The sequence below is a fragment of the Aristolochia californica genome, unplaced genomic scaffold (genome assembly GCF_029961685.1).
Source record: "Aristolochia californica isolate CCGP_79_NKW_82.1479 unplaced genomic scaffold, dmAriCali1.0.hap1 SCAF_1, whole genome shotgun sequence".
Classification (NCBI taxonomy): Eukaryota; Viridiplantae; Streptophyta; class Magnoliopsida; order Piperales; family Aristolochiaceae; genus Aristolochia; species Aristolochia californica.
The window spans coordinates 59,408,199-59,436,047 of record NW_027181770.1 but is presented as its reverse complement, the minus strand read 5'-3'; the positions used below and the strand labels follow the sequence as shown (position 1 = coordinate 59,436,047).

At 39.0% G+C, this 27,849-nt stretch overlaps 6 protein-coding genes across 6 annotated transcripts; 2 read left to right on the top strand and 4 right to left on the bottom strand.

The window, feature by feature from the left end:
• Nucleotides 1-351: 351 nt before the first annotated feature.
• Nucleotides 352-9,597, bottom strand: LOC137953469 (phospholipase A I-like). Its single transcript, XM_068800887.1, has 18 exons — nucleotides 8,948-9,597; nucleotides 8,254-8,401; nucleotides 8,033-8,111; nucleotides 7,759-7,912; nucleotides 7,464-7,673; nucleotides 7,048-7,293; nucleotides 6,778-6,940; nucleotides 5,981-6,241; nucleotides 5,660-5,781; nucleotides 4,389-4,550; nucleotides 3,855-4,035; nucleotides 3,615-3,751; nucleotides 3,139-3,277; nucleotides 2,827-3,033; nucleotides 2,203-2,677; nucleotides 1,890-2,106; nucleotides 1,697-1,786; nucleotides 352-1,041 (listed from the first exon to the last, which is right to left on the bottom strand). The coding sequence occupies exons 1-18, from the start codon at nucleotides 9,446-9,448 to the stop codon at nucleotides 583-585; spliced, it is 3,951 nt and encodes a 1,316-aa protein (XP_068656988.1). The 5' UTR covers nucleotides 9,449-9,597; the 3' UTR covers nucleotides 352-582.
• A 1,988-nt stretch (nucleotides 9,598-11,585) lies between these two features.
• LOC137953485 (GTP 3',8-cyclase, mitochondrial) lies at nucleotides 11,586-13,607 on the top strand. Its single transcript, XM_068800909.1, has 5 exons — nucleotides 11,586-12,093; nucleotides 12,168-12,335; nucleotides 12,462-12,653; nucleotides 12,756-12,824; nucleotides 13,027-13,607. Exons 1-5 carry the CDS (start codon nucleotides 11,626-11,628, stop codon nucleotides 13,108-13,110), a joined length of 981 nt encoding a protein of 326 aa, XP_068657010.1. The 5' UTR covers nucleotides 11,586-11,625; the 3' UTR covers nucleotides 13,111-13,607.
• A 561-nt stretch (nucleotides 13,608-14,168) lies between these two features.
• LOC137953479 (uncharacterized) lies at nucleotides 14,169-19,751 on the top strand. Its single transcript, XM_068800897.1, has 9 exons — nucleotides 14,169-14,367; nucleotides 16,151-16,176; nucleotides 16,579-16,672; nucleotides 16,798-17,007; nucleotides 17,855-17,977; nucleotides 18,771-18,828; nucleotides 18,910-18,983; nucleotides 19,121-19,209; nucleotides 19,293-19,751. Exons 1-9 carry the CDS (start codon nucleotides 14,296-14,298, stop codon nucleotides 19,360-19,362), a joined length of 816 nt encoding a protein of 271 aa, XP_068656998.1. The 5' UTR covers nucleotides 14,169-14,295; the 3' UTR covers nucleotides 19,363-19,751.
• Nucleotides 19,752-21,007: 1,256 nt separating this feature from the next.
• Nucleotides 21,008-21,823, bottom strand: LOC137949617 (probable CCR4-associated factor 1 homolog 11). The gene has a single exon (XM_068795723.1). The coding sequence runs from the start codon at nucleotides 21,821-21,823 to the stop codon at nucleotides 21,008-21,010; it is 816 nt and encodes a 271-aa protein (XP_068651824.1).
• A 3,216-nt stretch (nucleotides 21,824-25,039) lies between these two features.
• LOC137949611 (probable CCR4-associated factor 1 homolog 11) lies at nucleotides 25,040-25,672 on the bottom strand. The gene has a single exon (XM_068795712.1). The coding sequence runs from the start codon at nucleotides 25,670-25,672 to the stop codon at nucleotides 25,040-25,042; it is 633 nt and encodes a 210-aa protein (XP_068651813.1).
• A 962-nt stretch (nucleotides 25,673-26,634) lies between these two features.
• Nucleotides 26,635-27,752, bottom strand: LOC137953449 (small heat shock protein, chloroplastic-like). Its single transcript, XM_068800871.1, has 2 exons — nucleotides 27,306-27,752; nucleotides 26,635-27,217 (listed from the first exon to the last, which is right to left on the bottom strand). The coding sequence occupies exons 1-2, from the start codon at nucleotides 27,544-27,546 to the stop codon at nucleotides 26,766-26,768; spliced, it is 693 nt and encodes a 230-aa protein (XP_068656972.1). The 5' UTR covers nucleotides 27,547-27,752; the 3' UTR covers nucleotides 26,635-26,765.
• Nucleotides 27,753-27,849: the final 97 nt, after the last annotated feature.

The following is a 27,849-nucleotide window of genomic DNA, read 5'->3' as shown; positions in this document are numbered from 1 at the left end:
AGTTGTAGTTAAGGGTACCTGCTATTCTGATGAGAGCAAAGCAATTCATCCTGTCTCTCCGTATTAGCAATTCATCTTCTTTTTCGCAATGTAACTAACCATGGCAGATAAGTGTCTTGGAATTGTTTGGAGAAGAGCACAAGCAAGTACAGAAGAAGGATCCATGAAAGAAATGTAGAACCTCAGATTTCTTTCGTCTTCTTCGGACAGGAGGAGATGTTGAGTGAGGTTAGTCTCTGATTATTGATTTACTTCCAGACGATGCTTTTGCATCTAAACACCAATGAATTGTTTCTAGAAAACCAAAACAAAAGGAAGCATGTAATTATGTGCCACACTGTTCCTCAAAAGCTGTCCTTTTAAAAGCATAATAAGATTAAAATTTCCAATATCCAATGAGTTCATGTTATACTTTTTCCAAACTGACAATGAATTGCCAAAACAAACTAGAAACCAACAGATATATTTCTATGCCTCAAAATTTGGTAATTTATTCCCTCTTTTTCTTGTTTTTTTTTGCTCATTATTTAACAAAATATGATATTAAGTTTTTTCATTTTTTTCATGAGCAACTAACTTATTTTACATCCCCAGATTATGCTGAAGATGGCAAGTATATCTTAGTTTTGGATGGGATGCAAGAGCATTTTGGAGAGCAACATCTACCCTTGCACCTTCTCGAAATAACGAATCATACAGAAGACAGACAAATTGAGACAATTCCTCCTCTTCATCATCTCTCCAACCTGATGAATGGTCACCTTTCTCTGCATCACTGTCCTCCCAATCGCTCACCGGGCTCGCAGGTTCAGGTTCAAGTTCTTCATCCTCTGCTTCTTCTTCTCCTATCTCAAATCTCCCATTCTCTATACCACTAAAGTCACCACCAGACCCATGAAATAATGCCAACTGTCTGTCTGGTGGTTCAAGAGAAGAAGCAACAACAGCTTTGGCACCAGAATCTAGAAATGCTTTTACCAAATTTGGAGTAGGTCCACACTTCCCAGTGCAAATTATGATTCTCTCCCTCCAAGCTCCTACCTGAAAATCATATGATGCAGGAAGGACGTTAAAGACAGGAAACATTCAAAGTGGACAGCTGCAGTCCCCTACTTCGCATTTCAACCAAAGACATCCAATTATACTTTTTCTATAATAACTCTTTAAACAGAGACAGAAACAGTGGGGTGAGGAACAGTGATGGAGGAAAGCCGGGTCCTCCCCCACCACCTGACAAACATGAAAAGCACACTACTGCCCCTGTCACTGTGCTGAGGGGGGAGGAAGGCCCCACCTTCCCTATCCTCTTCCATCCATCAGAGGAGCCGAGATAGGCACCCTTGCTCCTCTCCTCACCCCCAACATTGGGCAGGAAGCAGAGTGGGGAAAAGGTGAGTCCCCCCTCTCTTACATACTTAAAAAATTGTCAAAATTTGTCCCAAAATGGGTATAAGAGAAACACCCAAAAAGGAAAAAGACTGTTAAGTAATTAACCCAAAAAAAGGTATGAAGAACATAAAAAGACATATTTTACTACTGAATATTTTATTAAAGAAATAGCAGATATGAAAGTAAATAATAGCAAGAATAATAACATAAGAATAATTCAAAACAAACATAAAAACTCTTCCTATATTTGAATATTACTTATACTAAAAGCTAAAAATAATGAAAGTACTATCAAATGCAAACATACCATCCAACGGACATCCTCAGGTGTGAGGTGAATAGCAGGTACTATCCTCCGAAACATGAATGCACCAATTTCTTGATCATCTTCCAAGACCTTCATAAAATATAAATACGAAATGCAAATGATAACTAGTATTTAAGTCTCAGATTAAAATCCAAGGGAATATAATTAGATAAATAAACCAGAATAAACATACATGTGTTTGACGTCCTATGTAGCGATGGACGATACCCCCCACTTGAAAGTATGGATGGTATGCAACTAAGTCTCCGACAGTTGAAATCTTAGCTAAATTAGCTGCACCTTTTCTGCCGTGATCTCTCAAGGTTGAAGATAAGCTAAATTTTACACTCTGCAGAAATCTCTCTGCAAGATCTGCTGGCTCAGCAACTACAAACACATCATTCTGCCAGCTGGGAGATAGGGTCGAAGTGTGTTATATAGAATTCAAAGGACCAAAAGAGCAAAACAATGTAGCATGATTGAAGGAAAGAAGCAAAAGTTACCACCTTAATATTGAACCAACTGAATCATTTTGAAGCGCCAAGTGAATTATGCCCACTTGTGGCAAACTCTGTAGCTTTTCATGCAATGAGCGAACAGGTATAGAGACTTGTCTCATCTCAGTTGGAGATTTTGGTGGAGAGACGGAAACCTTTCCGGTTTGGAAACCATCCAAGCTGAGAGGCGGCACTAGATCGATTCTGTTGATCCTCTGGGAGCCCACATCAGGACTGTAGAGAACTGGGCTTGAAGGGAAGCTCCCTGTGAACAACGGAGATGTGAAAGGAGTCTGGAATGATGCTACTGGCTTCGGGAGACCAGGTATCTTGTTCAACAGAGACAACCGGATACCATTACGGGCACAGAATGACTCAACAGATCTAGCATGCTGAATTGGTTTGCCTGAGTCAGGACTATATGAAGATTCTACCAAAAGCACCATGCGCCTCATACCAAGTGAAGGACTATTCTCATCAAGCACTGAAACAGAAAAAAATTCCAATGAATATCTAGGGAAACAAGAACATGAATAATGAACAAGCACTTTTTTTTTCTTTTTTCTTTTTGGTTGGCGTGGGTGGGGGTGTGCGCATTGGGGCGGAGAAGAGTCTCCCAAACTGACAACATACCTGAATTTGAAGCCTTTGTTCTAGTCAAATGTTGAGTAATTAGCTTGTCTGCCCATTTTTCCTCATTAAGGTAAGGAGGAACTAGCTTCTCGCAGACACTCTTAAAGGCCTCTGCATTATTTTGAATGTATTCCTGTGTCGCAGCTTCGAGCTTTTGCCATTCAGCAGGATCAGTCTCATCAAGCTCCATACCACATCGCTCATCAACTAAACATGTGAAACATTCAAGAGTACTTGTAAGAAAAATTATTGCATTAAAGTTTCAAGAATCAAAATCCAAACAGAGGTTTATCCAACTGTGTAAAGCAAAACCTGGATTAAACCGGAAATAAGTTATCTCAGGAACCATGGGCAGCAATGTACTCAGTGTTTCCTCCACTCGCTCTACTGAACATGCACTTTCAATTAACACCTGCCCAGTATCCATATAACGCCACCCTCCTTTTCGAACCTAAAGTATAAACATGTACAGTAAATTAAACCCTTCAACTCCTATTAGATAAAAGGCTGGGGTAACTATAAACAACAAAAAGTGAATGAGTTATGTCAAAACATGTTTCCTGTAATTTTGCTTACAGTGAACATCATAGTGGATTTAATACATTTCCCATAATTTCCTTCTCCCTTTTTTTTTTTTATGCAGAGATTTAAAAAATGTTGGGTGAGAAAAGGAAAGGGGGCTTAAATTGCTCTGAGTTTTCTTACAAACAGGTGCATGCATATGGAGATATTCCTAGTAAGATATATCAATATTCAGGACATTTAAACAACAGAAAATGCTCAATTACCTTTGCCGGCACAGAGCCACATCCTATGGAAACTAAACAGTCGATACGTGTGTCAGGCCATAGAAGTTGTGCTTCCCTTATGGCAAAAATAGTGGGGTTATTGGCTAAAATAGCACCATCCTGCCATCTATTTACATCTGAAGAGACACAATTAAAGATGTCAGAAAATACAAACTTAAGACTATTACACATGCCAAACAACTTTGTGCAGCAAGACCATTAACGAGAGAAGAGAGAAACCATCAGAGTAGTCATCAAGGTAATAAGGAGCAGCAGATGATGCTCTTATTGCCTGCCATACAGAATGTTTGCAGCTACCAATAGGTGCAACACGCTGTCTGCCCATCGCCATCCCAACCCCACCAACTGCTGCTGGACTTTCTTGAGTTCCAAGAGGAGTTTCTGCTGTGCCAGCAGGATACTGCAAAATCAAGAGGCCAAAGCACAAAGATAAAGAGAAGCTTTCAAAGTTCACATGTATTAGATATCATGCATAGACTGCACCAGCAATACTACAAGTTCGTTTTAAGAATAAATTTGTAATGAGCAAGTTTAGACCAAAAAAATGTAACCCACATAACTGACTTTGAATGGCTAACAATAGAAGTACATAATTGCATACAGTAAGTAACAAGGGATGAATCGATGACAGGACAGTATGGGAAGAGCTTTATCGCAGAATGGATAAAGATCTAGCTTCTTTTGCATAAATGCTTAAACGAAAGACAGAAAAACTACTCTACATATAAATGTTCACAGAGGGAAAGGATGGACCTGATAGTTTCGGAACACAAAAGGTTGAGCTGGCATCACGCTGACCAAAGTAGATACTACGAAAACTTTGGGTATGCATTTGACTGCTGATTCTATTAAAAGGTCTCCATCTTCATCAGCACACATTTCTTTGAGCAACCTCTCAAAGTGTTCTGCACTGTGCTGCAGCACAAATTATGGTAAGGCATCCTGATCCCAGAAACCAATGTGCTCAAAGAAGATGCCCATGTAGCAGATAATGGAGAGACAAACCAACCAAACCCATCTCCAAAGCAATAGCAGCATGGGAGAAAATTCAATAAACATGTGTAAAATTTATTGAGAATAGAAAATAATATATTTAATAAAGTCATTGTTAATTATTTGAATAGAGTACTAACAGCATTTGAATGTATCCGCTAGTTATTGTTCTTTAGAAGTTAGGGTTTTTCTTTTGTTTTCACATGAGAGCTTTAAGTTTAAATTCCAAAGAACAACTAAGATTTTAAAGTCTATCATTAATTATTTTTTTTTAAAAAAGGCTTCTTAGTCAAACAAGGGCTTCCTACAAGACTGCCATAACAGAGTTACAAGGAAGTCTTAGAAGGAAAATGGAATAATGTTCCTAGCCTTATTTTGAGATCTCAAATCAGAGAATAATGAACATCATCAGTTTAAATAATCTTTCATCTAGTCTAACATGCAAGTAAAGATCTTTTCAATATTTTTAAATATTATTTTTTATTACTCAAGTTTACCCCCACTATTGGCTGCTAGGTCATTCAATACAGGAACCATGCCTTCTCTTCAGATAACAACCAGAAAACCCTAATGTACTCTTTTCTAGACATAGACTTAGCTCATGTCTTTTTCTGGAATCTTTAAAAATTGAAGCCCTCATTCAGAAAAAGCCTGAAAGTTTATAGATGCATCAAGACTATATTCCTCATTCCTAGGATCTAGCTATACCTTTCGAAAGATTAACTGTAATTGTGTAGAAGTTTCACTGGCTTTTCTGCCACAGTCAATATTAATGCATGTACAAACACATTCTTTTCTCAATAATATAAAGATTAATTTTTTTAAAGCATAAAGATATTTTATGAATCTTTGTATATTAAAAACCTAATTCCATTGGCTATCATTCTTTATGTGTTATTTTTATTTTCCCAATTCGACTCTTAGAAATTTACTGAACAACATAGCTGATTATTGCCCAGAAAATTCAGTTTTTATGCAATGACATTGGCAGCAGCAATAAGACATGTGAAGAGAGAGATAAGTTTACATACTTTAGATCCGTGGACAACAACTCTAAAGCTCTGGGATGAACTTTTGTAAATCTGATCGAGTTTCTCTCTCCATGTCGCAGCTTCATTATCCTTTGGGACAGGTTCCATAAATACAATCTTTCCTGGATATCCACAACATGGAATGGCATACATAAATCCAACAGCCAAATCAGAAACAACATGAAATCATGAGCCTTATTGCACAAGAAACGATGGAAATATCTGGAGCCAATATAAACCAAGTATCAAAAACCTAAACAACATTCCAAAAATAAAAAATTGAGAGATGATCCATAGGAAATAAGTGTGGAATAAACATACCTAAATTCTTATATATCTCTTCACAACGATCCAATGTCATTTGCTTGATTCCCATAGCAACAGCAAGCATACCACCCGTAGATGTTCCACATATAAGATCAAACATTTCATGGATCCGCTTTCCAGTGCCTTGCTCAATCTGTTTTAGAATTTGAACAGTTGCCAAACCTTTCATACCACCTCCATCCATAGAAAGAATACGCAACCCTTGCTTTCCAACTGGCCTTCCTCTTATTGCTCGCCGCAGATTCTCATTCTTTCCTGGCACAAGAAAGTATTTTTGTACAGTTAGGATTGTTTTAAGGGGTGTCATGGTTAGAAAAGCATGATACAGATCTGCTTAAAAGAGTAGAAATTTTATTTTATGTATTTTATTATTTTATTGCGAGGATAAGATAGCATTGAAACATGAACTATCAGGCTCCAATTACATTTTTAGTTTCAGAAAATATGACAGTAGCAGAAAAGAAATATTGAGAACAACAACCAGGTTGCCTCAAATGGAAGGAGATTTTTATATGCCATTTAGTGTTTGTATTTTGTTTCCTCTTTTCCTTTCCTGGATCTTACAACTCATATTGTCCTCACATGTTTTGGCCAATATTCCGATCAAAAGAGTAGTAGAGAAGCAAGGTTACCCAACAACATCTTGTTGTGGGGAACTCCTCCTTCATGTATGCCTTTCATGTATAATCTTTTTTTTTTTTCATGTTGTATTTATCCCCTTAATCTAGAATAACCGACAATAGAGTCTCAATCTGCAACTCCTGAGATGAAGTTAAGTAGCAGATACAGACCTAGAATGGCTAAGGCACGTGCTGCAGCTTTCTTCACGCATGGTTCAGGTGCAACTGTCAGGTGAAGTAGAAGCTCACGCAAGCTTTCAGAAGTGACCAAAGTCCGGCGGTTCTCTAAACAGAAAGCCAAATTACCAACAGCAAAAAGGGCCAACTTTTGCACCTAGAACCAAAAAAATTAGTCATCAATAATTTATTATATAAAAATTACAAAAACTAAATAATAATAATAATAATAAACAATGTGCAAAAATTAGAATGCTTAAGCACCTCTGGGTTCTTATGTGCACATAACATTTTCAGTGATTTCAGAACGTCTTTTGTCAACATCTTTTGAGCAACGAGATCAGATGCAAAAGCCAAGTTGACCACCACTTGAAGCACAGATATAAGTTCTTCTGGTTCAACAGATCTCAAAACTGATTGAATGGGTTGCATAATGTCGCATTTCATCAACTGCATCACAAGAGAGGCATCTGCTGCGAGAGATGAAAGTGCTAAGCATGCTTGCTCAACCTGCAAATAATGAACCTCACTGTCATAAATCTCTTCCGCCAACATGTTGATTGGACCAGATTCTTTGATACAAATAAAATCCATAACTCTCTTTCATAAGATCCTACTTTTAAAGACATTCATTATAGCAATTGTAAGAAACTTTAATAAATTAGGAATTACTTACATACCACATGACGGTTTTCACTGCTTATCATACTGATGAGTTGTCGTACAGCATTCTCATCTTTACCAACAACAGCACGATTTCCCCCGTCTTGCATGATTTTGGCCAACGCAGATGCAAGCAAAGGGTGATGGCATGAGGAAAACCGAAAAATAAGAGAGAAGAAGGCACTTAATTTGTGTCTAGATGCTCCGAAGTAAGAGCTAATCTCCATCTGAAATTAAAAAGAAAAAATGTTGTAATTCGTTATTCAAATTTGATCAAACCAATAAACACCATTATAGTCTATTATAAATTACCTCAATTCGAACATTCACAGATTTTAAGTTCTCATCAGCCTCAATTCTAATATTGGCCAGAGACAAGTGTCTGAGATTCTGTAAGGGTAAAATTTCTGGAATAAATTCAAGTGGGTTTCCAAAAAGCCTTAAAACACGTAACTCAGCCATAGCCCTGCCATTAAACTGGAGAAAAACATTAGATCTGAAGTGGAAAATCCAAGTAAACATGAAGACAGACATCATTAGGTAAAACGAAAAGGTCATTCCACCAAATCATAGAAGATCTAATGACCTGAAATCCAAAAGGGGCCGGACCAGCTTGTTGTGCTCCAGAGATAACTCCACCAACTGAACACATTCCCTGAGCTCTACTGCTTATCCGTTTTGAGCATGAACAAAAAGAAAATGTGAGATATCAACTTAGAACTGAAGTACTTGCCACACTTGAATCTTGTTAGGACTATAAACTACTATTTTTAACACAAAATTTTGTGAACATATACTTCAACTTACCAGGAACAGAAACAAGCATATTGTTGTCAACTCGGAGGACTTTTAAATTCTTCAACTCACCAAGCTCTGGTGGCAAAACTGAGAGTCTATTGTTATCCAGGTATAGCCTCTCCAGAAGAGGCAGCTGAGTTAACTCTACAGGCAACACCTGTTAATAGCTCAATGGGTTATGAAATTGCTAATACAACTTATGTCATTTTGAGTACAAAAAGATTTATTATCTTGAAATAAACAGCTTTTCCTAATAACATCATAGTATTGAGAACAATATGATCTTTTTTTGGCCAGACAAAATCTTGATATGGTTGATTTTGACGAAGATTGCTAAATAGAAGATTTGTTGGGCTCTTTTCTACATCTCAACAACTGCATTTCTGAAACAATAGTTTCAACATAACAGAGACATGCAACTCACAATGCCAACTTTATAATAGTAATAGTAAATAATAATGATAATAATAACAACTTAATAGTAGTAACAATCATAATCATCTAGAACTTTGATTTTCACAGTTTCCATTCTTTCTTCGATTGCAAGTATTCATGATCTTGCTTTTCTTAATCTAAATATCTAGCCCAAATTTCGCTTGCGAATGTAGCTCATAATGATAATTAAAATAAAAGGAAAAAAAAGGAAAACAATGAAACACTAAAATCCAGAATATCGTGATCGAAGTGGAAGGAAGGGACTCACTGACAAACTACATCCACATAGGCTCAACACTGTCACACTCTTCCAGTGTTCCCCAATTCCCACAACTCCCTCGCCAACACCGGGACCCGCCAGACACGACTTCAACAACCTCGTCAACACCCCGACCCCGTCGCTCTGTTGCCCAGACCCGATCGTCTTGGACATGGTAATCGCCCTCAAAGGCTCCTTCCGCTTCATCACCTTCATCACCACCGAAACAAGCTCCTCCTCCTCTTCCACCCCATTCTCCGGACTCAATTCAAGAATAACAGTATCTTTCGGAGGAGGAAGGGCCACCATCAGCTGGGACTGGAGCCGGAGAGCGACCTGATCCTCATCATCAGCGGCCGACCAGTCGAGCTCGATCCGGAAACCCAATTCGCTGGAGGAATTTGAGGATCGGTCGGCCGCCAAGTTGAGGACATGCTCGTCATCGTCGCCGTAATTCAGAATGAGATGGAAGATTTCGGAGGTGCGTTTCCAGCCCAGCCCCCATGACATGTTCTTCGGCTCCGAGGGGGCGGCGATAGGGAAAATTAGGCTCTGCGAAACAATGTGGCAGGAGAGGAACCAAAGGAGAAACGATGAATATGATCAACGCCAATTGGTGCAGTGATTGAAACGGGACTTCCAAACGAAAGGGAAACGGAAAAATGTCGGTTTTGGGATGAGAGCTGAAGCTGGGAACTGCCACCGATTATTTAAATACTGAAGACATATTTACAAACTAGTCCTCCGTTTATGAAAAATTGCAGATAAAGGACTGCCGGCGCGAACCGAGGCTGCTACCGGTTGCCATCGGTATTATTGGACTCGTTACTTAGGTGAGTCAGATTAAAATTTGGACTCAACGAGTGAGGAACTCAGACGCATCTATTATGAAAGGACACTCTGGAGATTCGCATTCTCTGATGTGGCTTTTTTAAGGCTTCTGACGTGGCTTGGAAAAATAAATCGTCGAATCTATCACGTCTCTTGATTAGCCAAGGATATCGAATCCGATATTTGTACTTCACTGTTCCGAGTCTCCGTCTGAGAGTCGAACACTGGACGTCGACTTCTTCTGGATTCCACGTGCGTCCCTCGATTACAAGTATCCAGTTCTCATTTGTCATCTATTGTCCCATGTCCTACCGAAGTAATTTTGCCCCTTCGGAATTCTGAGAGTTTAGAGCCGTCGGGGATGCATCTTCTTCCTTTGCATTTCCCAGATATCAACATGATAAAATAGGAAAACCAGCGAGAAACGCGAATATAAAAACCCAGGTTGGTTTTCTCCTTTTTTTTTTTTTTTTTTTTGGATTTAATCCCAGTTGCTGTTTTTTGGGATGGAAGGTTCTCTGTTGTTAAAAATCATTGTTCTTGGATATTGTTGAAGAAGATATTTATGCGATGTCAGTTGATCCTTGGTTGGCTTTTATTTGAGTTCTTCTTCTGTTGTTTACTTCGTGTAGGATTGGGAGTGCTCTTCTGAGACTTTGTGTTTACTTTGATTTCACTGAAAAAGATGAGAAATAGCTTGTCAAAAATCTTCAGTCGGCGTAAAGCTGTGTGGAGGTCGACCTTTTCAGTTATTTCTAGTGTGCCCTGCGGCGAGGTAAATTCATTTTGGCTTTTTTGTCAGGTTTTTTGTTTTGTTTTTGTTTTCTCAATCTTAACGTCGAACACTGCGGAAGCAGTCCTAATATTTCATGCTTTATGTGGCAAGCAATAATGCTAGCCAAGAAGAGCAATCGGATGGCACTTTGGCGAGTTCTGTTCTCTGAGTAGTGGATATACAGTAACGTGTTCCTCTATTGCTAGCCGAAAGAGCATGAGATAAAGTAACAAATTAAAAAACCAGGGATTGTGTGAGAACAACGGGTTCAAATTTTCTCCCTCTTGAATATCTCAAAGAAAAAGGGAAAAGAGCTGTAAGAAAAATCTGGAAGTGGATCATCTCTTAAATTTTATTTTGAATTTACAAACCGTTTTTACAAGTGAAATCTCTGAGTGATCACTACAGGCCCATTCTATTTGCCTCAGAAAAAAAGAAAGTGGCAATGACATGGAGAGCTGGAGAGTGTCATAGAAATAGCAGCTTGAACTACCATAGTGGTACAATGCGTTAGTCAAAAAAAAAAATATATATATTTGAAAGTTGGAAGTTGGAAAACATGGTTCAGGGCTTTATCCATTGAGATGAAATTGGGAACTTCATTGTAAAGATGTGTTGCTGTTCTTCTTTTGTCTGCATATCTTCATTGGATGCAGATGAGATAACAATCATCAAATTATTTTCTAGCTGAAGTAGCCATCTATAATTGTCATAATAAACATGGGTTATTTGTGTAAATTCCTCTACTTACCAGAGGCATTATGTTTTTTCTCAAAAAAATTCCATTGATGGTAGTTTTGTTCAGAAATAGTTGCTTACTTAAACACCGTAGGCTGTGCAGTTGATTCATGACAAGAGATATAATCAATTATCAATTTTATGTTTGGGAGATTCTTTATAATTTAGTTTGAATTGTCATCAACTGCAGCTTGATGTGGGTGTGGCAAAATTTAATGGAAGTGCCAGCTCTGTTTCTCCTTGCTGCAGCCAGGCTCTTCCTGGTTGGTCCTGGTCAAGAGCATTTGGAGTGTCCTGTGAAAAACAATCAGAAACTCCTGAAAAAGATGCTTCAGTTTCGGATATGTTGATGGATTCATTCGGTAGGGCGCATACTTACCTAAGGATCTCTCTAACTGAACGTTGCAATCTTAGGTGCCAATATTGTATGCCAGCCGAAGGTGTGGAGTTGTCTCCTAGCACTCAACTTCTTTCACAGGATGAAATTATACGGCTGGCAAATCTCTTTGTGAGTTCCGGGGTGGAAAAAATTCGGTTGACAGGTGGAGAGCCCACCATTAGGAAGGACATTGAAGACATATGTTTGAGGTTATCCAAGTTGAAGGGGCTAAAAACGTTGGCCATGACCACAAATGGAATTGTTCTAGCAAAAAAACTTCCCAAATTGAAGGCATGTGGTTTGAATTATGTAAACATTAGCTTAGACACGTTGTTGCCTGCAAAGTTTGAATTCATGACCAGGCGTAAAGGGCATGAAAAAGTTATGCAATCAATTGACGCTGCTGTGGACTTAGGTTTCAATCCCGTTAAGGTATCTTCTTCTTTGGTTATACTTGTTTCATCAAATAAATCCTCAATATACTCATTTTGATTTATCTATATCAGGTGAATTGTGTTGTGATGCGTGGGCTAAATGATGATGAAATTTGTGACTTTGTAGAATTGACAAGAGATAAACCCATAAATGTTCGGTTTATTGAGTTCATGCCCTTTGATGGAAATGTGTGGAATGTTAAGAAACTTGTTCCTTATGCAGAAATGATGGATAAAGTGGTAAGATGGGATTTCAACAGAGAGGTCAATTTGTTTTATTTTGACCAAATTACAACAAATTATTTTTGGGAAGTAAGCTATAAACGTTTAGTTTGTAATCATCTTTTTGATTATATATGTGAACAGGTAAATCAATTCATTCGGGTGAAGAGACTTCAGGATCATCCAAGTGACACAGCCAAAAATTTTAGAATTGATGGCCATTGTGGGAGTATATCCTTTATTACTTCAATGACTGTGCATTTTTGTGCTGGTTGCAATCGATTGAGAATTTTAGCTGATGGGAACTTCAAAGTTTGCCTTTTTGGCCCTTCAGAGGTTAAAAGTGTTCTCTTTTTGTTTTCTCATGTTCTGTTGCTTTCTTACGATAATTACTCTCATTTGGGTAACACATTCAATTGAAATTACTGAAATTCACAGGTAAGTTTGAGGGATCCTCTACGCAGTGGTGTCGATGATTCCGGCTTGAAGGAGATTATCAGGGCAACTGTATGTATACCATCTCTATTCACTTCTAACATTCTGTTTCTATTGATTTAGCTTCATGTCTTCAACTAGGATCAAACTCGCTGTTTCTTTTTAATTTTTGACCTTTTCTTTCCAAGCATCACCATGAGGGTTGCAAGACTGGCAGCCTAGTATATTTAAACAGAATCTGAAGATTGATTTACTTTCTTTTGTCGAAAATTAGGTCAAGAGGAAGAAAGCTGCTCATGCTGGGATGTTTGACATAGCAAACACAGCTAATAGACCCATGGTTCATATTGGTGGCTGAGGATTGACATGCACTTCCTCTCCTCTCCTCTCTGTTTTTGACGCGAATCATTTACCCTATTTGAGTACTGAAGTATTCTTGCAGCATATCTTTCTGTCAGGGTATCAGCACTCTCCAATTTGTATTTTGTGATAAAAACAAAGGGAGAATGCTAGGTTTCCTTGTTTTACTCTTGGATTCTTCCCTTGATCAACGGGATAGTGCTCATGCCCTGGCGGCAGAAACCCAGTCTGGAGAGAGTGAAGACCCTTTTGGTTCCTCAACTGATCATTTTGAGGCATAAATAAGCATCTGGCAAATGAAGCAGGATCACCATAGCAGAGATATTACTTGAATAAGCTTCTGGATGTATAATTTGTCTGTGATATATCGACGTCTCCTCGATCAGTATTTCTTTAAGCCGAATATGTTTTGTATTTTGTATGATATATTTGTTTTGCCAATGGTTGTGCCATTGGTGAATTTAGCCTTTTGATCTGTACAATCTGCTTGTTTGTAAAACCATGTATGATGTAAGTCAATCTACAGGGAAAGTTTAGGTACTTTTTTTTTTTTTTTTATGTAAAGTTTTAAATTTCAGTATAGGTCAGGTTTGGATTCAGCTTTGGCTGGATTAGGTTAGGCTTTAGTCACATTAACCTAACTTTGGCTCATTTTATTTTTTAATTATGTAAAATGTCTTTAAAGTTAAAACTACGTTGTTATGGTCCTGGATTAAGTACCTATGTCTTCCGTTCCTAATAGGCCGGTCTTTTGGTGTATAATATTAGGTATTTCTTTATTTTATAAAAAAAATTATTTAAATTTATTTAATTATAAATTTTTTGGTTTTATTTTAATTCATATTATACGTTTTGATATTTTATTAGATTTTTATACTATAATTTAAGTATATAACATTTCAAATATCTTATATACCTATTTAATAATCGGGCACCAGACACCCGTTCGGTTTAATAATCGGGTAAAGACCCGACACGGCTGTGCAGCAGACGCCCGTAGGATTGAGCTGTCTGGACTGGAGTGTGGACTGCCATTCTCTTCTGGCCTTGGGACGAACTCACGTTCCATTCCTTTTTTATTTGTTAGACCTTTTCAATCGAGTACTCGGGGAAAAATTTCAAGCTAAAAAGCCGATCTTTCTATTTTTCCGTCTTTCTCTGGCTTCGGTCTTTGATCGGGAAAATGGGAAGATGGGTTTTGCCAGTTGTGATCTCTTTTATCGTTTTCCAGGCAACTTCCTCCTCTTCCATACAGGTAAAGAAAGTCTCTTATCTCCTTTCTCTCTGAATTGTCATGGGATTTTATTTTTGTCTTTTGAATATTTATCTGCCCCGGCTTCGTATCTCGCTTTGGCATGACGCACGGCTGCAGCTGGATAGGATGTCTAGGAAAAGATAAATTCTTGTTATGTCGAGAGGCGATGTTAGCCACGATCCTTTTTTTACCATCTTAATAATCATATCGTAGGCGGTGGAGTTCTTTTAAGCTGTTGGTATATCTGTAGAGAGAAACAATCAAAATACATGAGCTTTATTACTTTGTCTTTGTTAGAATCTTAGATTACTTTTTTTTTTTTTTTTTATTCCATGTGCTTAACTGATTTAGTGTAGTGATTAAACATGTTTCTATATTTATTATCCGGATGGCATTTACCAAAGTTCAGAATAATATTTGCATGTGTCTCAACTTCAAATCATTCACTTTCTCAAAAATAAAAATCAAGATAAGGCTGTTTGGTCTAGTTGTGTTTACATTAGGTGCGTCAGGTCGTGATTTCGAATCGCGCCATGTCCCTCTCAAAAAAATATATAGTAATTGCATGAAATGCATGAGATGGTATTTACATGTTGATTGGACTACACAGTCCTTCTCTGAGACGAGCTACCGGTTATTCTATATTTTGACGAGAATTGAATTGTTCTTCTTTTGGTAAACAGTTTAACACACTTTCCAATAAAATGATTTTCTAGAGCAAGGAAGTATGTTATTACACTGCATTAGTTTTATTGAGTAGTAAATGTAGCTTATGTCTAAGTGATTTTGGGATAAGCTACTGTCTGATGAAGGTATTGCTGCACTTAAGAAAGAGTACAACTCTCATGGCATAAGTCTAATTTCTTAAAATTTGACTACTTTCACTGAAGGAATATTCATACTGGAGTGTCTTTTGTTCATCTGTGTGAACCTTTGGTTATAAAATGTTGTATTTCAAGCTGTATTTTGGCTTTTCTTGATTGGATTTTTTCGACAAAATGAGTTGTCTTTTTGTGTAACTTCTATGACGTCAAGTATGGGAGGAAGGGTCTTCTACTTCACCATGGGGATTTAGTAATGAGATTTAGTTGGTGCCAGACATTTAGTTACTTAACACTGGAAGGGGAATGGAGTTCTCAGTTCATAAGCTGGCCACGTAACAGAACCCTGACTGTTGACATCTTACAACATTCTAGAAGGTCTGAAAAAATTAGGCTATTGAGCTGCTATTGATATAAATAGGAGAGTTCAGTTATAAGAGAAGAGAAGAGAAGAAAAATCAAGCTTGTTACATCTCCATCCTTTAGTTTAGATCTTCTCTCTCTCTCTTTTTTTTTTTTTTTTCTGTTTTGTATTCTGTTGGTAGATCAGTCTGTAAGATCAAATTAAGGCTCTTCCTAGTGTGATTGTTCTTTTATTTCAGAATTTATGGCACTCTGTTTTCTGAGAATCTTATCATACTTCTGGACTCTATTCTTGTTCTTTTACTTCCCTAATCTTTTGTCCAGTATATTTCTTTTCATTATGAATAGGATCTTTTTTTCTTGCCTTTCAAAAAAATAAATAAATGATATAATCAATTATTTTTGCTTCAACTGTGACAAAAATAAAATCTAGCAAGTGACCCGTGTTTCCATACATTTCTTTTTTCCATTTTCTTTAAAAAGGTAACAAAAGTGGCAAAGTTTCCTTGTGCTAATTGCATTTATCTTTGTACATGGTGCTTGTAATTCTTGGTATAATGTTCCTTACATGGTAGTTTTGTTCTTGATTGTTTTTCCAGGACTTCAAAGAAAAAGCTGGTTCAAGGTACTGTGCATTTTAAGATTCATTTATGTGTTCTTACAGAAAGCTGTGCTACTGTGGCAAGTCTCCAATACCTGCTGCTTAGATGCACTTGTTTTTATGTTCTTTAAATGTGTTGCTCATCTTATATGGTAGTCAGTTCTCTGTGTGTGATCCCATATTGTGGGTACTCAAACCTTTATTCGGGGGAACTAATTATCAAATTATTGTTTGTCATCTTTTGTGAGATTGTAACTTTTCATATTAAGAAGGTACCGCTGTTGTAATATTTCTTCTCTTTGTTTCCAGCTGAGCTTAGGCCTCCGTTAATGTACTATGTTATATTCTTTATTTAATAATGATCATTCCATACAATTAAAAATAACTGTTGAAAATATTTCTTTTCTGTGTTGGGTTGGTTTTCAGGACTCTAGAGGAAGATCAATTGCACCAAGTGCATAATCATGAAGTTCACTGCTCTCGAGAAAGGAGTCGAGCAGCATGGAAAATTATAGATGAGGTAATAAAATGTTGTAGTAAGAAGTTGTTTCACCCTGATGTACGTTTTTCTAAAAATAATACTTGGTCTCTTAATTATTTATGCTACTTGTTCATTTTTCTAACTTCTTCTAATATCTGATCCAGTATTTAATGCCGTTCGTGGAGGAACAAAACTATAACATTTCAACTAAGTGTAGGCTTCACGCTGATAATGACATGTTCAGAGAACAGGAGCAGCACAAGATTCATATGGATGTAAATGACTGGCGTTGTGGATTCTGTAAAAAAAGCTTTCGTGCAGAGAAGTTTCTTGATAAGCATTTTGACAACAGACATTACAATCTACTAAATGCTGTATGTAGGCATTGCTTGGGAAAATCTTCTGATATTTTCTGGTGATCATTTGCTTAATGTCTTGTTCATATCTCACTTTAAAGTAAAGAGCTAATTGTAGAGTTGAACAATGACGTTGCTAGTGTTTCCATTTGCTATAAGGAGTCATTACCGGTGTTATTTTGTGAACTTTTGGGTTATACTTTCTATTTTTTATTTATTATTAGTGACTGTGAATAAATTAAGCTAAAGTATAAGAGAAATAGAGAGGAAAAAATTAGAGAAATGAAGAAGAGGACAACTGTCTAACTGGTCTTTAGATGACTGGCTCACCTCCTTAAGTAGAGAATCAATTATTAATGGTTGAAGTGCAATAAAAAGTGTGATTACATATAAATTGTATCCTTATATTTTGAAGGCCTCTGGCTCAATGGACATGTGGTGGTGGGGGGAGGGGGTTTCTAGTGTAAGGAGTTGGATTCAAGTCTCACCAGGGTATGGAACTCAACATTCAAAAGGAAAAAGGATATCCTTAAATAAAGGAACTCTCATTAATGGTTGAAGTGCCACAAAGAGTAATTAATTCATAAACTGATTCTGAATAAGACCTTACTTAGAAAGAAACCAAGAATAGGAAATATAAATACCAACTCCTATCATCTAAGAAAATGAGTACAAAACCTTTTTATGACTATAAAATTGAAGACTTCTAACCAAACAATAATCTTGGACACTGTTGTTCTTCTGTCTCTATGATATAGTGCAGTTTTTTATTATATAGATTCTTGTGAACATCTAAATTGAGACACACTTAGCTCTATACTTCTTTTGTAATTGTTGAAGAAAAGCAACATTTTTTTGTATCCAGAATCACGGACGATGCTTAGCAGATCTATGTGGTGCTTTGCATTGTGACCGCATGATTGATTCCAAGTTGCCGAAAACTAAATGTAATCCTGCTGCTGCTGCCAGAAATCGCCATCTTTGTGAGGTTGGTTCGCATATCCATGCTTGGATGTCAGGCAGAATGTGTGTAACATACAACTGTCTTGGCTGATTTAATGCTCTAAAAAATGACTTAAATCAATTTGGCATGATCAGGACCGAGCATTTGTTTTATTGATCATGATGCAAATAACCCATATCAAGTTGGTATTGTTTTGAGTCATCCATCCAATGACTTTACTAAGCTGGACATGGACTATTCGTTAATGGAAACTACAGCCTTTGGATTCACCATATGAGTGAATGATAAAGCTGAATTCACTACCATTACTTGTACCAATTCTCACATGTGAATGGTCTGAGCAATACTACCTTTATCTAAGTGACTAATATGAGCATTAGATACAAGTATCTTGGTTTTATGCAACCTTACCTGGGTCCTGTGTTATCATTGCATGGTCCAGGATTCTGTCGGTGAGTTATGATGTAATAGGCATATGTGAAGGCAAATTTGAGTCTATGGTCTATTCCTTTAGTAATTTATACAGAGCCCATACTTCTCATTAATGTAACACTTGAACTGTGCCAACTTATGTCAATAATGTTACTTATTTCCATCATTCACAAAAAAATATATTATTCTTTATGAGTGGCTGCTCTTTTGCACTACTTGCAGATGAACGGCCTCGATCATTGGAACTCAACTTAGACTCCTCTCAGACGCATTTGACTTTACATAGATAGAGTTTAAGAGCTTCCTCTCTGTTTCTCATACTACATGTTTACAGATAGATTATTAAAAAAAAAAACTAATCATCTGTATTTGCTGTTTTTTTCAGAACCTAGCCGATAGTTGTTTTCCCATCCATGAAGGTCTTCAAGCAAGCCGACTTCATGGTATTCTTTCATTTCTTTTCCCTTATAAACTAAAAGTGGAGGGAGAAGTATTCATTATTTGATACAATATCTGCCAAGCAGAGTTTTTCTTGCGCCAATTCTGTGATGCACACACTTGTACGGGAGCACAAAAACCGTTCTCCAGGGGAGGCAAGGTGGGTGATAACGACTTTTAGTAGGTTGAAATATTTTAACTTTAAATGGCAACTTCTTTTCAAATCCTGTTTGTTTTCTGATTGTGTTTATAATGCTTGTTATGTTGATATCTTTATACTTGTAAATAACTTTGCAGAGGCAGTCAAGCTTGTTGTATCTAGTCTTTTCCATCTTGTGCTTAATGGGGCTGGCTGTATTCTATGTTATTTTCTATCTTTACCAAAGGTACTGATTCTCTCTTCATCTTTTTCCTCTTTTCATGGTTTTCCTGATTCTTGTGCTGAAACTGTCTACATGATTTGCCACAGAGAAATGAAAAGAACTGTTAAAGATCTTCGGCGTATTTCACGAACTGATCGCAAACCGAAGCCCTCATAAGGACAAAATTATACTATTGGGAGTTGCTTCAGAGGGCAGGCATGCAGAGTACATAAATTCGGTGGTTGGCATTGCACCTCCAGTCTTTATTTCTGTCAAAATCTGTTTTGGGCATATCTACAAATGCATTTTCACAGAGAAGTTTTCAACAGTGCTTACATCTCCTCACGCCTTCAGAGGACATGGCTGCATCGATGTGAAACTAAACAATGTTATCTTCCTGGGTGGATTATCATCATAGTATTTCCATTACAATGTCCAAGAGAAGAAAGTTTCCTTTTATGAATTTTTAATCTTTGACTGGCCATGTTGCTAATTTACCCTGATCAGCATCATGGGAGATCCGGGTATCATATTATGATTAATTTCTGCAGCAATTCGTTGGGACACACTTTTTATCCTATCTATCTGCGACCATCTCCAACACTCTTATATGTAGGTATGTTGGATTTTAAAAAAAAAGTATTTCAGGAACTTACAGTAATACTAGGCAGACTTGGAGGAAACATGAGAAGTTAACATGTTTCTGGCTTATCGTGATTACTTGTATGATCAGAGATTTAATTATCATATGCAAATATCGGAAAAGAAGAAATAGAAAGAAAGAATTAGGAATAAGAAATATAAGGATTGAGAAGAATATTTTAGAAGAAGAATGGAGAAGAAAGAAGAAAGTGAAGAAGAAGAAGAAGAAGAAGAAGAAGAAGAAAAAGAAGGGAGATTCTACCCGTTTGGCATAGGAGATTGGATGAACTGTTTGACACGGAGATGATAGAGCAGTTAGATTCACAGAGCTATAAATTAGACAATCAGATAGCCAAAATTAAAGGTGAATATTAGTGCAGTAGGGATTACACCCCTTCACCTCTATATGGTAAACAGGTATTCGCAGTTTCTGGAATGACCAACTCAGAAATCTAAGCCTGGAATGCACATGATTGGTGATTAAGATAATGAACAACACCTTATTGAGGCTGAAGCATCAATAACAAACATATACCTGTTCTTCCATGTAAGCTAAGTCATTACAAATATTTTAGGCACTTCATAGGTACTATAAATATTTCACCATGTAGGGGACCTTCAAGCTCATAATCCAGTTTCCTACAGTAACGGCGGGTTCCGACCCCTGAAATTACAGCGATCTTTGTCAACCGGCGCTCTCTGCCTCTTCCATCAGTAGTTTGCAAATCAAGGTTATGCAAACAATTTGAAGTCTGTTTTCAACTAATAAACTTAAAATATTTGTACTAATTAATTCATGTCCTTAAATTCAAGTCTATCGACCTTAATTAAAATAATTTTTCCTTCTTTAAAATCCAATGATCTCAATATCTTATATTGCAGAGTTTTGATGACAATAATTACGTAAGTTATTAATGAACCCCTCCGCTTCTTCGTTTCAGATTCCCCTTAATTTAAGAGAAAGAGAGAACCATACCGTCTCCCTCCTCCAAGCTTCCACCACCTTCAGCAAAGTTACTTGTACAAGACATACGACATGTTTGAAACAGAATTCAGGTCGGCCGCCATTGCTAGCAAATCCAAGTTTCATCTTAAGAACAACACTTGTAATGATGTAATGAAAGATACAAACTAAGGAAAGAATGAACACAAAAGGTAACTACATGAAAAGAAAATCTCATCAAACGCACTTCTCATTCAGCCCATATACGATTCCAGCGAACCTCCAAGGCTCCAACTCATATTTTTGTAACATCTTCACAAAAGTCCGACAAGTAAGAAGACTGTCTGAGCCAGCCTGGTGGGCATGGCCCGCTTCTCGCTCCACCTCCAGTAGCGTCGCCAGCCGCTCTAACCCGCCGTAGAGTTTCCGCCGGGAACAGATATACTTGACGTCGAAGAGGGACGATCCAAAGAGAGCAGTCAACAATCCCATGAAGTCGCTCAAGTTGTCGGGTAATTTGGTGTGAGTCAAAATCTTGACGAGAAAGCCGAAGTCGTAGGAGCCGTGGAAACTGACCCAATGCACGCTTCTGTTACCAACAAGGCCGGAGGAGAACATCAACTGAGCGAAGAAGAGGGAAGAAATCCCCTCCCTCTTGTTCCGCTCAAAATCGATGCCGTTCTCTTTGAGCATCGAGATGGCGCTGGGGTCATGGAGACTGCTGGAGACGTCAAAGTCGGAGAAGTTGAACTCCCAGACGTAACAGCACTTGGTACCCAGATGAGGTAGGTTTCCGTCGGCATCACAGAGAGTGAGTCCGAGCTGAATGAGCTTCAAAGCGTCTACATTCAACTTGAGGACCTGGTACTGGACGTGTGGCTGGTTTCTTTCACGAACAGAGGGTGACTCAAAAACAAACCCAGGGAACTCCGTGTCCATGGAGACGCAGTGGAAGCGAGGAAGCAAAGACTTGATCAGCTCAAATTCAGAGACAACATTTTGAGCCCACACCCGCCGGAATAAGATCACTGGCTTCTTGCAGGGGGCCGCCATTGCCGAAGGGAAAGGTTATGGAGCTAAGAGAATTGAATAGAAAAACCGGAGTGTCTCTGCGACTGTGCTGTCTTCTAATGAGAGAGGGGACTTAAATAGCGGCGTCTAACTTGGAATCAGATTGAATCTAGGAAGTTCAGTTCGTGTTTTAGGAAACTTAATTCTAATTAGAATTCGTGTCTGAGGTGGTTGACGCGTTTCCCCTTTTAACAGAATCTGATTCTGATTTGGGCTTCTTTCTTTCAACTTTCTTACTCTCCTTCGACGTCGCCTGTGGTGCAGATGGTAATAATGGCTCCACAGGCTATCCTTGGGGTTGATCGATTGAATAGAAAACCCTACGGCCTTTTTTTTTATGCTTCAACCGGACCCAACCCTACGGCCTCTGTGTCTGCACCAGGGTGAGAAACCAGGCGAAGTTCCTGCACGAGTGGATCATGTATCACGTCCCGCGTGTTCGTTGACGACAACAACAGCGACGACGGGTTGGAATCCGTGGTCCCAGTCCTTTGGACGGTCTGGGCCACAACGTTTCTATTCACGACCGGCCTTGGATAAAAATCCAGGAAGGCGGTTTCGCACATGCTTCGGGCCAGAGGTACTTGTGAAGGGGTCGGGTTCATCAACGTGGTTGAGTTCTTCATCTTCCCACCAACCAAACGGAGCTGATGAACCACTCGACCCTTGGGTGGGCGAACTCCGAATTTCTTGCCTGACCTTTGGGCCATCCGGCTTGAAACGTACCCCGCCGGAAGGCGTCACAGTGGGGTACACTTGAAAAATAGAGGCACTGAATTCCACTCTGATCAATGTCGTCCACCATTTTGGTCTTCTCTATGGTAGCAATAAAAACACTTTGGTCTTTTCTACTCTTCTCTCTCATGAAAGTGGATTTTGATATGTTTTGGATTTATAAATAGTTGTAGTTACGTATGTGGCTTCTTGTTATAATTCAGGTATACAGCTCCCAGTCTGTTTCTGTAATGCACAGGAAAGTTTAGAGAAGAAATGCAAACCGGATGGAATGGATCCTCCTGTCTTTGGTTATATCTACCAAATCTGTATAAAAAATGCCCGAAAAGAAATTTTATATGATGCCACAGGTGAATGAAAGTTTTATGTAGGAGCACTGAATCCGTTTTCACCATGAGCGTTTGAGGTAGTTAAGTTTTGCTTGATGATATTTTGTTAGGGCCAAGCCAAGTGTTCCCAACAGACCGGTCTAAAAAAATAACCCAGCCCGGTAGGAACCCGAACAGCTAACGCACGCACAGTGGAAACTGTCGTCGTATGTTCACGTTCCTAATCCCCCGTTGGGACGGGGATTCGAACGCCGAACCCGGCGCCCAACTCTGATACCAATTTGTTAGTGCCTAGCCATTTTCCCAACAGATCGGTCTAAAAAAATAAACCGGCCTAGGAGAAACCAGAACAGCTAGCGCACGCACAACGAAAACTGTCGTCGTATGTTCACATTCCTAATCCCCCACTGGGACGGGGATTCGAACGCCGAACCCGGCGCCCAGTTCTGATACCAATTTGTTAGTGCCTACCCAGATGAAAGGAGTTCTAGTTATTGCTCAACACCTCTATATTCCCTATGGTCACACTCTTAGATACACTCATAGAGAAGCAAATAATCTGTTTGCTAATGATGGCGTTTCCATGAGAGAAGTGGAGTTACTTGGATGGCTGAGGAGCAAACATGAGATTTATTATCTGGGTGGCATACTGATGTATGGTTTTTTGGGTTTGATTGTTCTGTTGGTTAACTTTGTATTTTTTTGTCCATGTTAGCTTACGCCCTTTGAAGGAGCTGCCTTGTATAACTTCTTCCTCTCTTGAATTTGATCTTGCCATTAAAAAAAAAATGGGAGTTGGTCTGTTGGGAACACTCGGCTAGGCACTAACAAATTGGTATCAGAGTTGGGCGCCAGGTTTGGCGTTCGAATCCCCGTCCCAGCAGGGATTAGGAACGTGAACATACGGCGATAGTTTCCGCTGAGAGTGTGCTAGCTGTTCGGGTTTGGCGTTTGAATCCCCGTCCTAGCGAAAACTGGCGTTGTATGTTCACGTTCCTAATCCGCTGGGACGGGGATTCGAATACCGAACCCGCTCTGATACCAATTTGTTAGTGCCTAGCCAAGTATTCCCAATAGACTGGTCTAAAAAAATAAACCGGCCTGGGGATTCGAACGCCGAATCCCGCTCCCAGCTCTGATACCAATTTGTTAGTGTCTGTTGGGAACACTTGGCTAAGCACTAACAGAACGGGTGAAAGTGGAATACTTTAATAATTTATTTTCATCCACCCGTGAAAATGCATACTGATGCGTTTTGCCTAGTGGAAGTGAATTAATTTTTACTTTCAGAGTGCACTAATAGGTCCAATGTGAACCTCATTACTGGTAGATCTGCTTTGTTGATCAAAGTTTACCATTGTTTCATGTAACATCCTAATACATGAATGACCATACTAACTTAAAAAATGAGTACAATGTACAATGTATGTTGTTAATAATCAGTGATGCCTGTTCTTAGTTAACATTTTCAGTTTTTGTCCCCAATGGGTCCCATACCTCTAAATAATACCTTATCTTCAATTTTTCCAGGGAGTGTTGCTATCATATGTGATGGATTAAAAGTACCAAACCCACTTAGGGCAGCACAGAATGGTGACACAACTAAAGTTGCAGAGATGGCCCACAGGTGTACAAACTTTTTTCTTACTTGCCTTGATTTCTTTTAATGGAAATTTTAGGTACGAAAAGGAGAAACAAAAGATGGAGTATTATTCCAGAGACCTTATCATGAACCAGACGTTTCTTTTTGTACTTTTGTTACTCATACAGACAGGAGAAATTTTTATTTTAATGGAAATCTTTTTGTACCTTGTTAAGGTGGAGAACATCATCTTTAATAGTTTAAAGAACTCAAAGTAAATGAGAACCATGTAGACATAAAGGGGTTAATTGTATTATATACTTCTTTATAAAAATGTATTGGTTACCATTGCCAATTTGTTCTTTTTTTGCTTGACATTTCAACAAAGACACTGTAGTTCATCCGTAAAGAGGCCAGAGGCAGTCTACGAGATTACATATTGAAATTGAATACAAACACCAAACACAAAAATCCTTTACAAAGCCATAAATCAACTGAAAAACTTTGTTTCATTCATACATCTGCTCGCTGCATTTCACTAAAATCTCTTTCTCATTTCTCTACTCCCCGTATGTACTTCTCGTCGAACTCGGACGTTCCAAAGAGAGCAGTCACCGATCCCACGAAGTCGCTCATGTCGTCGGGTAATCTGGCGTGAGTCAAAATCTTGACGAGAAATCCGAAGTCGTAGGAGCTGTGGAAATTGACCCAATGCATGCGTCTGTTACCGACAAGGCCTGAGGAGAACATCAACTGACCGAACAAGAGGGAAGAAATCCCCTCCCTCTTGTTCCGCTCGAAATCGATTCCCTTCTCTTTCAGCATTGAGATGGCGCTGGGGTCATGGAGATTGCTGGAGACGTCAAAGTCGGAGAAGTTGAACTCCCAGACGTAACGGCAGTTGGTGCCCAGATGAGGTAGGTTTCCGTCGGCATCACAGAGGATGAGTCCGAGCTGAATGAGCTTCAAAGCGTCTACATTCAACTTGAGGACCTTGTACCGGGCTAGTGGCTGGTTTCTTTCACGAACAGAGGGTGACTGAAAAACCAACCCAGGGAACTCGGTGTCCATGGTCACGTATTCGAAGCGAGGAAGCAAAGACTTGATCAGCTCAAATTCGAAGACAACATTTTGAGCCCACACCCGCCGGATCAAGATCACTGGCTTCTTGCGGGGGAACGCCATTGCGGGAGATGAGTAAGCAGATAAGGGAAAGGCTGTGGAGCGAAGAGAGTTGAAAAGAAAAACTGGGGTGTCTCTGCGACTGTGCTCTCTTCAAGTAAGAGACGGGACTTAAATAGTGGCGTCTAACTTAGAATCAGATTGAATCTAGGAAGTTCAGTTACTTCGTTTTAGGAAACTTTAGTCTAATTTGAATTCGTGTCTAAGGTGGTTGACGCGTTTCCCCTGACGCGTTTTCACTTTTAACAGACTCTGATTCTGATTTGGATTTCTCCACAGGCTATCCTTGGGGCATGCCCGCTTCTGACTTCATTCTTCGTCATGGCTACCCTTTCCTACTCTTAGTGCAGCAAATTCACTGAGTATCGGTGGGTACCTTATGAAGGCGACATCGGCAACGATCAGATCGGTGACTTGAATTGCATCTTTGATCTCTACAACCAACTGTCTTCCTCCTCCTTAGACTTTTAAACGGTGACGGCGCCACCTATCTCGAAACCTCGTTCGCTAATTACGCAAATACTGTCGAACGCTGATAATAGACAAGGCGATCATCCTTCAATTGTCCTTCCAATCCAGAAAGTTTTTCCGTAGAAGAGATTTTTTGCAGATAGAAGCAATTTCAACAGGAAAGAAAAGAGTGAATCGTACGCCGAAAAGAAATGTCCACAAGGGAGAGGATCTTCTGAAAATTAATGGGGACGGTAACAGATTCCAAAGCCTCAAAACCTCTTTGTTTCCCTAAACAGAACGACATTGGCAGGGTTAAGAATCCACACAATGAAGTTAAGCATGGAGGCTGGAAGTGAGTGAATTTTTCTGATTTCGGCAGCTATACGTAAAAACAGTTTTCGTTCAATTTAGTGGAGGGTAGAATAATTCTCAGTATTTCAACTGTTATGCACAGTGCGATTGATATCTAAACAGTAATTAACATCTTCATAGGTGTTGAATGAGAAAATGGCTTGCAAGAGAAGAAAGGAACAGTTTTTTTATACTCACTAGACTCGGTTCTTAATGCAAATTCAAAAACATTTCCAAACATATGCCCGGAAGAGGAGACCAATCCCCTCCTGAGACGGTTAAAATTACAACCTCACTGCACATCAATATCCAAAACCTTGCTTGAACTCTTGGCCTTGGGAATTATTATGTACAAAACACCATCTTTTACTTCAGCTTTGATTTTTTCCGTCTCCACATTATCAGGCAAAGCAATCCTACTACTGTATCTGCCATAGCTCCAGGCGGACCATTCTTCTTCAGCCTCTTCTCCTTGAGAGTCGTTGGGCTGCTTCTCGGCTTTGACAACAAGCATTTTTTCCTCAACCCAGATCTTCACATCATTCTTGGTCATGCCGGGCATGTCAAACCTCATCTTATATTCGGTCTCTCCCTCTTTAATCTCCCAAGGAGTCCTACCTCTTCTGTAAGTCCCTCCAGCTTCACCGTTCAAAGAAGAGTAAGCAAGAGGGTCTTCCAAGATTCTTTCCATAGTTTCGATCATTTGCTGAATCGTTCTTGCAGTGGGAAATCGGTCCCATCTACCTGAATCCATTTCAAGCCTTTGTTATAAACATTAAGGTATGCAAAAGCGGTTTCGGAAAAAACATCAAATGGGTAATTGTCTACATACCTACAGGAGCAACCGGGACCGTTCCTTTCTGCGGTTGCCTGCTGGCTCTCTGCAAATGGTCCAAGTTGGGTCTCCTTTCTCCAGCCATTGCCATTGGCTTCACGCCTCTGAAAGGAACAACAATAGACTGCAACGGTGGTGGGAACCTGTCCTTCTTGTTCTCAGTTCTCTCCCCACATGAGCGGGACAATTGACGGGGAAGACAGGGAGAAATGCTCAAATTGCAGAAAGATGAAGACATTTCTTTTCAAGATTGACGCAGAGGAAGAACCTGGATATGAAAGTAATCACTCGGTGAGTCTGTAAATCGGCTACGAGCGTGATGAAGCCATGTATGGTATTTAATGGATTGATGGAGCTTTCTCGAATGTGCTAGTTTATGGGTGAGGAATGGTCTGGTTTCTTTTCTAGAATCCTCTTTGAAGAGTGGAAACAGAGGAAGGAAGCTTTTCTGTCCTCTTCTCTCTTGACCTATAACTTACACCTTAGCGTTTTGGGTAGTATAGTCATTTCACAAGGTAGTATGTGAGCCTCGTTCAATTTC